This window comes from Astatotilapia calliptera, chromosome 7, assembly GCF_964374335.1.
Source record: "Astatotilapia calliptera chromosome 7, fAstCal68.1, whole genome shotgun sequence".
In the NCBI taxonomy this organism is placed as follows: domain Eukaryota; kingdom Metazoa; phylum Chordata; class Actinopteri; order Cichliformes; family Cichlidae; genus Astatotilapia; species Astatotilapia calliptera.
Window position 1 is genome coordinate 57,200,384 of NC_137428.1, and position 10,481 is coordinate 57,210,864.

Here is a 10,481-nt window from a genome sequence, read left to right on the forward strand (position 1 = left end):
GCCGTTAGGAGAAATCCTAGGTGTGTCTGATCCCAACTTCCCACAGTCAAAACATCCGAACGTTATAAATCACTTTCAGTTTATTAACTCTTTTTCACACAAAAAGTAAACAAAATACATACAAACATACCTTTGAACAAAATTACAGGTTATATAGAATAAAAGTGCATCAGGATCCACATTTATAATTTAAGGACTTTGCTTTTATTTCTTTAGGCATGCATGTGCAGCTCCTCCTCCAGCTCTCCTAATGCAAATCATGAAGTTATATGACAATACATTAACAAAGGGATCTTAAAACGACTTTTGAATTAGCTTTTTCACATACGTGTTACGCTTGGCTGTACGTTTCTTCTGCTTGCACGTCTTCTTGTTGCTTCCATTGGTTTTCTGGTAGGATGGACAATAAGAGAATATGTTTATTTGTCATTTTCAGAAGGACTGAGTGCTCAAAGTTGCTTGGCTGAAAACTTGTTTTACCAAAAGCTGTTACGGTAAGTGAATAAAGAATGCCGTTCAGCTATTTGCTATGTTAAATTTCAGACAGACCTCCAATGAATGTCTCAGAATCTAAACCAGAAAAGCCAATAACTCTTCTCAGTATTTGTCCCTGCTGTTAGTTTTAGGCTTTGCCATTAACAAATATGAGGCAGCTTCTGGTTCAACTTGTTAGAAGAGTTATTTTTGCTTTTACAAATTCTCTGGAGTGGGGGTGGGGACTTCCTAGATATTAATATAAACATAGCAACCTTTCCTCTTGTTGCTCTTTATTAACCTGGGCCACATGTCTGTTGTTGTGGAGATTTTTTCCCTATAATGTTTTGAATTAACAGGGTAACTGTAGCGAAAACATGAATACAAACCTTCACAATGGGTGTTGGTGGAAAGGTGCAGGGGACCCTTCCATGTTGCTGGTGGAAGGGCAGGACTACAGCTGGATCAACAGGTATCCAAGGCACAAAGCCAAAGGCCGGGGGTTGTGGAACAGAGCTGTGGGCCTGATGCAGGTCGTATCCCCCCAGATTCCCTTTTCCATGTGCTGCTTTGAGGATGGTCACAAACGGTTCCCCCGATTTATGTGCAATCAGGTATCGTCCTTCCTCTAACCTACAAAAGCAAACAAAGTCCTTGAGACTGTGTCACTCACAGAAACATGTTGTAGCACTGCAATGATTTCTCCATTCTTGGAAGAAATGATGAAGAATGAAGCGCTGACAAAGAAGTTGACACATGTACCGAGTGTCATTGAGTAATTCTCTGATTGAGTAATTCTCCAGCGCAAACATGAAGGCAGACTTGCGTCACAGTTTTAGCCCGAGGCAGCCAGAGCGAACAGTGTGAACACTTCATCGGCTTAAACAAAGCTTTACAAATCAATAGCCAACTTTCTGATAACCTGAAGGTGATGAGCAAGTTTGAAAAAAAAAAAAAAAAAAAAACTCCTTGGGGTATAGACTTTACATTCAATTCATCAACATTTAACCAAACACTATAGAGTTTATAAAACAGGCTGCCCTCAACAGGAGCCTCGTAATCTTGCTCATCTTCTGTTGTAGCCTGCAGGTCTTGTGAAAGAAGCTCTGAGGGGGTCAATAAAGGAGCAGGAAGTCAATGATGCACTGTTATGTTAACCAAGTCATACAGAAATTAAACCAACATATTGAAAATCAATCGACATCAACTTTTGTGTTCATTAGTGTCAGTACTCAAGGAGGGATCCCTCACTCATGTCTGTCCCGTCTGTAACATCTGAAAATAAAATATAATAAATAATAAAAACAAAGGTCGATCAAATGGACCAATACGGCAATGCCACGATGATCCATTTGGCAAAGTAAATCCATTGGGTATCCTTGTTGGTCTTCAGACAACAATTCTGATGGCTAAGGAACCAAATGGGGCAAGCAAAAAAAAAAAAAAAAAAAAAAAAAAAAAAGTACTCAGGGAGGGAGGAGGGGTCTTATTGCTCTAAAGCATGGTGAAGGCTCAGTCATGGTTTAAGATTAACAAAAGATAGAAAAGAGCTGTCAGATATTATATCCATACCATCTGGAAAGAGTCTGATTGGCAACTGGCTACCTTTTCCAGCATGAAAATGACCATAAGCACATCGTCATTGCAGTAAAAGCTTAACTGGAGAGGAAAAACACACCATGGAACTCTATCAGTCATGGTTTGGCCTCCCCAGAAGCCGGGCCTCAACATTACTGAAGATGTGGGATCATGTTAACAGAGAATAAAACAAAAGACAGCCGACATTCAAAGAAGAGCTTTGAATGTCCTTCAAGAGGCCTGGAGGACGATTCCTGGAGACTGCTTAAAGAAATGAAAAGAAAGTTTGCCCAAGAGTTCATCCAGGTTGTATTGAATTATAAAGGCGGTCACACCAAATATTGACTTTCAAGTGTGATAGAATTATATAAACTCTGTTTTTGCTTTATATAATGTATCTGCATGTATGTTTGTACATTTTAATAAATCTGTGCACACACTTACAATTATCAAATAAAATTTGGGTGGAGGATCTCAATGACAACAATATACAAACAAAAATAGTAATAATATAATTTGTGTCAGCAACAACTTACCCAGTAAGTTTTTTCAGTAGGTGGTGGAGTATATTTAATGACTTGGAAAGCCTGGAAAAGAGACATCAGCAAGTTTCAGTCTATCTGCTTTACTTGGCATCTAACAGATTCAGAGGTGATGAAAAGGCCTGGATTATCAACACTGACTGAAACTCAAGAAGACAAACTCGAAATCTTAAGTAACACAATCATTCTGAGATGATTAGCTTAATCCTTTTTATCGACACACATTTGTAGAAACAACACTCACTTGAACCCACAGGAGACGTTCTGCTTCCAGTCATCAGGCAGCTTTCGCAGCAGAGCTACTTTTGATGTGTGTGCATTGATGTGCGCTACAGAGTCATGGAGACAGGGTGAAAGACAAACTGAGAGAACAACAAGAGCTAGTGTGCACATCAAGAGCTTCACTTCATCATCCGTGCTATGTCTGGTGCTCACAAAGTAATTAGTCTGTGGTGATTTGCCAGCATTGTTAACCAGCTTGAGTGGGTGTTAAGAAATGCTCGTTGGCCCCCTCTCATCTTGATCCTTCCCTGCCTCCCACTCCAGCTGGAAAGGCCTGCATATTTCAGCAGTGTCTTCCTTCATTTGCAGAGTGTTTTAGAGCTGACAACAGCAGCCATAAATACACAATAGCAGAATGCCCCATGACAAACCACATGATAAACCACAAAGAGCCAAGTAAATAAGGAAGTCTATTAGCACCATATAATTTCAATAGCTGGGGGATATTATTTATTTCATATAGCTCAATGTTCTTACCACTAGTGGCAAAACCAGACATTATTTTGCCACACAGGCCTGTTAGCCATTCTCTTGAATGGCTACATTTACAGCAGTGAAGCTGAACATATGAAACTTGTGCCAATGTGTGTACCTTTTGTGAACTATAAAGGTGTTTAATTAATCCAATAGGCAAAAGGAACACAGAACATGCATGTCAAGATTACATGAGTCAGTTCAGTGAACCTAGCACAGACAAAAGGTGCAGTCTTTCCCCGAATCTTGAGTCATAGATAAGCAGCACAGAGACACTGACAATGCAACTCAAGCCCAAAACAACACTTAGCTTAGCTTTGCACACTGCATTCACTGTAATAACACATGATCACATGTGGCTGTAGCTATGGCAACTAAGTAAACCTAACCATTACAGTCAGAGGAGGACGATGAGTCATCTGAAGACTATTTCTCTGGTTTGTGGAAGGATCTGCCCCACTGATTGTATTGTGGCCTGTTTTAAGCTGTCTAAATGATACATTGGCTATTTCCTTGGCAACGAGGTTAAAAAAAGGAAAGCCAAAGGGTCCCTCCTTTAGCTCAATTTAGAACCATGTGTGGAACATAACCATCATCATTTTAATAGTATCTCAAAGCAACAAGTTTGAAAGTAACAAGGATAAAAACGTTACCTATGTAAGATACTGTGCTGGAGTGAAGCAAAGTCTCTGTCCACAAGTTGCATACCTCGCTCCTGGTTAGGCACTCAACACCATAACACAACTGGTACTCCAGCTTAGGCAAGACATGCACTGGTGTATGCTATTGGGACAGATCAAATGTCAATATTAAAAACAAATCTCATTCTGAGGATTGTGCATATACAGAATGAATGTTTATACCTGGTTTTTCCTGCTGCCTACTTTTCTCGTGTGGGTCAGAGAGACAGAGCTGCGCACCATGAGTAACAAGTCTTGCAGACTGTAGAGTTTATAAAACAGGCTGCCCTCAACAGGAACCTCGTAATCTTGCTCATCTTCTGTTGTAGCCTGCAGGTCTTGTGAAAGAAGCTCTGAGGGGGTCAATAAAGGAGCAGAGAGTCAATGAAGCATTGCATGGTAATCACGTCACACAGAAATTAAACCACCATATTGAAAATCAATCAACACTAACTTTTATGTTCTTTAGTGTCAGCACTGAGGGATGAAGAGTTGGGGGGAACCACACAGGTTTCGCCATCCTTGCTCTGGTTTCTCTCCAAAAATGAAGACACACACGGTTTAACCAGCAATGTTGGATGAGAGTGAACTGATGGCCCTGCACATCGGGTGGGCGACTTAGCAGAGCATTTGGCCATCTCGTTGGCAGACTTGAACATGGCTGTCTGCATGCGCAGGATCTCACCTAGCTGGTCCCCAGAATCCTTTGCTCTTTTGGTTTGCCGTCTGGCCCTTGTAACTCTTTGAGGGGAAGACATCTCTGAACTTTCAGGGGTGGACTCAGAAGCAGGAACAACTGGAGGGTCTGCAGAGCACGTTACAGTTTGAGGTTTACTTTGTTTTGGGACAGTGTTCACTGGAGACATCGAGTCATCAATGACCAGTTTCTCATCATCCGAGTCTCCAGTAAAAGCTTGGTCTTCATCACTTTGCAGGGCAGGGTCTTGTCTTGCTTGTTCAGTCCCTGGTTGAATGTGCTCACTCAAAACCTGCTGAGCTGGCTCTGACACAGAGTCGTTAGTTTTTATTGAGGAGCTGCTCATCTCTTCACTGAACGTTTTAATCTTTTTTGAAAGTGGGGACCCTCTATCTTTTTTACTTTTAATATAACCACCCTGTTCATCTGGGATCTTCTTACACTTTGACGTCTCTCCAAATGTCTCCAGGTCGGTGAGATCCACCTCAAAATCCAGACCACTGTTTTCCAGAGAAACTTCACTCCTCTGGGAAATTTCCTATGTCAGAAACAGAAGAAGAAGAATTGCTCTAATGAAATAAGACCAGATAACACCACCACTACCACAGTTAATTTACACATAAACATACCTGTGAGGGGTTCTGCTTATTTACAGGAAGCTCTGTCATCAAATGGAACACATTTTTACTTCCATTCTTCTTGATGGACCGCTTCAAACTCTCTTCATGATAGATATGACTCCTTTCTCTTACTGTCATTTCAGTCTTCAGGAGTGGCGAGTCTATATACACAGTCTTCTTCTGATTACCGACTGTGAATAAGAATAAAAAGGGCCATGTGAAACAGTACCACCGTCAGGCCATATATAACATCAATACACACAATAGCTACCTAATGCCTAGTTTATGGTCACCACATTGGCTGTGCTGTGCACCGACTGTGATGTCCTCACAGTCTTGTTGCAGGAAGCAAAGACATTTTTGCCAGTTTTTGCCAGGAAGTGTCATCTTTTCAAGCTGTTACAGCAATGTTGTTACAGGTTCTTCAAATTTGTGAGCTCCTGTACTGACATTTCAGTGAAATGGAAGTAATGACTGGCACGCGCACAAGGCTACAAAACTACAAAAGGTGCACAGCAAGCTAAAATAACGCTAAAGTAATGCGTGCCAGCAGTTGTGACGTCACTTTTGCAGCACACCACACTTCATGAAGGTGACAACAGTGAGCATCAATGAGGTATTAGATACTCTATGTGTCTCATAAACATATAATTTATTTCTCACTTTTAAAAAATGTGAACATGTCTTCTGCTCTTTTCCTTTTTGGTAATCCTATGAAGCTCAATTCTGCAGCATGTTTTTGTTAGGTCATAATATGCCCTATATTCTTCAAAACAGAATTTAATTTAAAACCTGTTAAGTTTAAAAAGGGTAATCTATATTTTTTTCTCGCTTCACCATGATAGCACATTTTTAATTGCTGGAAGTAAAACTTAAACTGGCTCTAATTAACTTCCAGTACGACAGCATGTGATGTGTGCTGTACCTTTTCCTTGGTTTAATTTGACCCAAACAGGCAGTTCCCATTGCTCCACAAATTCAGGGCCATGGTTGTCCAGCAGCCTGACCAAGGCATCTCGAGTCAAACAAACATGAGGCTCATAACAAGCACAGAGCTTCTCAGCATTCCCATCACCACTGACAGTCTGGAGAGGGAGGGGAAAAAACAAAACACACACACACACACACAAAAATAAATAAATCACACTACCAGAACATGAGAAAATCTTCTGTATCAGTCAAACAAACACAGGTGGATACACAACTTTCTACAGTTAAACGGGGTTTGACATTAACATGTGTGACCTGGCATCTTTCAGAAAAATGCAATAAGGTCTAATTTTGCTGAGCAAGACATGAACACCCTCTGGTGTCTTTGGTGAAAACTGCAAGAGGCGAAAGAGAATTTCAATAGACCTGAGGTCATGAATCTCATTCTAGCAGTAAAACGTGTCTGTGGCTTACTTTGATGGAGCAATTACAAAAAGTGAGACAATTGCTTACAGCATGCATGTCCTTAGCCTTTTTAGCTGGAGGATTCTCTGATGAAACACTCTGATAATCCCATGCAAGTTGTGCATCAGCAGGCACTATCTTGTGGTCTGTAATATTCACACTGCCCTGGAGAAATAAAGGGAAGAAATATGGTAATAGAGAAACTTAATCAACAGCAAAAAAACTGATTCTGCAATTCAACACTTGAAGCTGAGAAGGTATCAAAGTGATGATAAAAAAATTTTAAACAAGGAAAAAAAAAGACATTTTAATTTCTGAACAACTAAATTATATACGGCTGTAGTCTGATACTGCTGAGACTGAAAAGCGGCTGCAGATGTACATTACCATATTCAGCAGCTGTTTTTCAAAGGTCAGCGCCAGCCCTGGATCGAATGTCCCTCCTGTTAAACTGGTCAGCTCGTGGATCTGGTAGAACTGGGGAAGCGTCCTAATGCATTCCAAACAGCTCCTTAAAAATTCCTTAAAAACAACAAAGAAAAAACAATTAGGGTTTGTGTTTCATTGCTTATGAACTAAACCACATAAAGCTAACGAGAGGTGCAACTGATGGAGTATCAGTACCTCTGAATATTGCATAGCTCCTTGTGATATGAAATTGTAGTCATCAGCACACATTCTAGCCACATCTTGGAGGTAGCTATTGAAGTGCATCACTTCATTGTTCACTCGTGCCTTTAAGACCTGGAAAAAACAAGCAAACAAAAAATCAGGGTCTTTTTTCCCCAAGTAATGGAATTACAACTACCAGGACTAAGCTCCCATTAAGATGCAAATGCTGATACCTCTGGAGGATCCTTGGTTTTCTTATTCATTAAAAAACCAAGAAATGTCTCCTGTTGTTTGCTAGAAATGTTGGACAGGCAGGGATAAGGGAGCCTGGGCTCGGGAAAGGGAGCATCTTTCTTAATCTGCTTCTGCTCTGCTCCTGATTTTTTGGTATCCTCAAAGTCTCCTGTTCTTTCAACGGCTTTGTCTGCACTTAGATCCTCACTATCACAGCTGTCCCAGCAGGATGCTTGGCTGCTGATGCAACTGTTGTCTTTAAACTCTGCAGCTTCATTTGTGGAAGGAGAGCGGGAGACTTTTGCAGCCCCATCATCACACTCCTGTTTGGCTTTGGCATTCTCTACAGGACTTGAAGAAGGAGAATGAAAACACGAGTAGAATAAACAGATAGTGTAAATGCACTTGAAATTATAGTTTACTTTAACTGTTAATTTAATGGCATACCCTCGGAGAAAGGCCCACAGTTCTCTGATATTAGGTGCAAGGGAATATTTGTCATAAACATCTCTGGAAAAGAAAGGTCCTTCAGGAACTGGGTGGTCTTCCCTTCAATTTAAAATGAAAAAATAAAAGATATTAGAGACCCTATGTTGTTATTAAACCCGTCCAAAGTGCCAAACGTTTCTAGAATTTAACTGGTGTTTTTATATTGCTGTTGTATATTAAAAAATATTGATTACTACGGTAGATAAACTTGTTTATGTAAGACAAAAAGAAATAAAAAAGCCACCTGACAGATAATTAACAAAAGTATAAATATTCAATATTCACTTTAAAAAAAGTATTTTATAAATAAAATTTACTGACTATGGGGGGGGAAAACACCTTCTGAAGTTATTTTCTTAAAGGTTTGACTTAGTGTCGCAATTTCAAGGTATCTGACTCAAAGTTTCGAAAAAAATACCCCAACTTCATATTTAACTTATGGATGTTTTTTTTAAATCCCAGTGATAATAATAGCAATATCACAATATATCCAAAAAATGTAATATATACACAATTTGATTTCATTTTTCAGTTACTTTAATAAACGAAATATTAAAATATATTTTAATGCACTATTTTTTTGCACAAATATAATTCTAATTCTGGTATAAGTCTTATTATTATCAAATCAACGTTTCCGCCAAACAGAGAGTAAACAAAGTGAAACACGTGTTTCTCTGAGAGAAATGTTGCGCAGCTGTTCTCAGGTGCAACTTCCTGTTTTCCCTTTCAAAATATAAAAGTTGTTTTGTTGTTGTTATAATGAATTCTTGAACAGAACTGATTATAAATTTAAAAAAAAATTAAAAAAATATTAAAGTTGTAACGTCAGGTACAAACAATACAAAATCTAGTGTTTAGCTAACGGTATCAGCATACTGGAAAAATGAGCGAGAAAAACGAAATAATATAGAAACAACATTATTTTTTTAACTGGTAAAACAACATTTATTTAGATTTTTTTTTTTTTTTAAATGGTGGAAGTGTCTAACAGTTCTCTAACTTCCTGTCTTATTTAAGCAGCTTGACAGACAGCTAGCCAAGGATAAATAACATGGTGCAGCCTCGTTTTGTAAGCACATGTTTCGGCTCCTGTTCGGAGTTAAACATTAAAGGTTTTACTCCTAAGGTAGCCACTAAATGGGATTTGAGTCCATATAAATAACGTTAAGTCAACGCCGCACAAAGCGTAAGTGAGCTCTCTCAACTCCTGTTAGCCAGCATGTGCTAATCCTTACTTGATGTAGCGAGCGTACTTAGCTCAAGCTGACAAATAATATCCACAAGGATTCAAAGGACAGAAACCAGTGGCAGTGAGAATGCTACGTACCATGTGAGCTCCATGGTGGTCTGTGACAGCGGTCCACAGGAAAAACTGCACTACTGTCTGTTAACTTTAGTGTTATCTGGCTAACACACGTTTGTTGAGCGACAGTATTCGTCTTGGTAAAATTCTGCTGACATTAACCGCTCTGTGTGCATTGCTGCCCCCTAACGGATGGTAACTATTAATCAATCGATTTTATTATTTGTGTGTGTGTGTGTATTTGGTTACAAATAAGATGACATTTCTTTGCAGCTTTGCTTTAGTGCTCGGTAACAGTTTCCCTGCCCATCTATGAAAGAGAAAAATACACTTGAATGTGTGTTCACGCCAACAGCCTAAAACATCTCCATGGTGTCTGTTTACAAATAACTCTCCTTACTTTGAATTAAGGAAGACCTTTTTTCAGCAAAGTGAGGGGAAAAGAGCATGCTGTATTCTAATTTTGCTACGAGCAGGTAATTCCCTTCATGTAATAATAATGTCCAAAGAACCTTTGCTGTCCAGTTCTGAGCCCCGTCTCTGTGTGGTTTCTGAGACCGCTGTTAGTTGCTATCTTGGGGTCTGTAAAATCTTATTATATCTGGAGATACGAGTCCCAGCTCTAGTACAGATAATTATAGGGAGACCTATCTGGATCTCTTGCTCATATCCACAGCGGTCTCAGGCATTAACCTGAATGCAGCTTACATGCTCCACTACTCTGCTGAGGTGTATGAAAACTAAGATCAAAAACACCAAAAGTAATAGCACTATTTAACATTTGACAAACTTAAACCCTTCTATTGGTCTTTTCTAAAATCAAGAGACTTGCTTTTTCCATTGAACTCTGGCGTCCATATAGATATTTTGTTGCCCGAGGAACCACCTTTAGCAGCAATAACTTGAAGAAATCATTGTTGAAGGATTTCTGCTCACTCTTCTTTACAAAATTGCTTCAGTTCATTGATTTGCAGGCAAAGCTCTGTTAAAGTCCCATTTGCAATGCCTTGATTAATTTATTTTTACAGCCTTTCTGGTGTAGACCTGCTGCTGTTCTTGGGGTCATTGTCTTCTTGCCATCCCCAACTTCAGCAATCA

General features: G+C 39.5%; 1 protein-coding gene and 1 long non-coding RNA gene across 2 annotated transcripts in view; one reads left to right on the top strand and one right to left on the bottom strand.

Annotated features, from left to right (window-relative positions):
* The window catches only part of LOC113026780 (uncharacterized), a 72,708-nt gene that overhangs the window by 53,510 nt on the left and 8,717 nt on the right, over positions 1–10,481 (top strand). The window lies entirely within an intron of this gene.
* On the bottom strand, positions 63–9,548 carry ice2 (interactor of little elongator complex ELL subunit 2). Its single transcript, XM_026175910.2, has 16 exons — positions 9,408–9,548; positions 8,036–8,137; positions 7,588–7,939; positions 7,367–7,486; positions 7,130–7,264; positions 6,791–6,907; positions 6,273–6,432; positions 5,357–5,538; positions 4,485–5,265; positions 4,214–4,383; positions 4,004–4,133; positions 2,839–2,923; positions 2,589–2,639; positions 864–1,107; positions 329–390; positions 63–247 (listed from the first exon to the last, which is right to left on the bottom strand). The coding sequence occupies exons 1-16, from the start codon at positions 9,419–9,421 to the stop codon at positions 205–207; spliced, it is 2,748 nt and encodes a 915-aa protein (XP_026031695.2). The 5' UTR covers positions 9,422–9,548; the 3' UTR covers positions 63–204.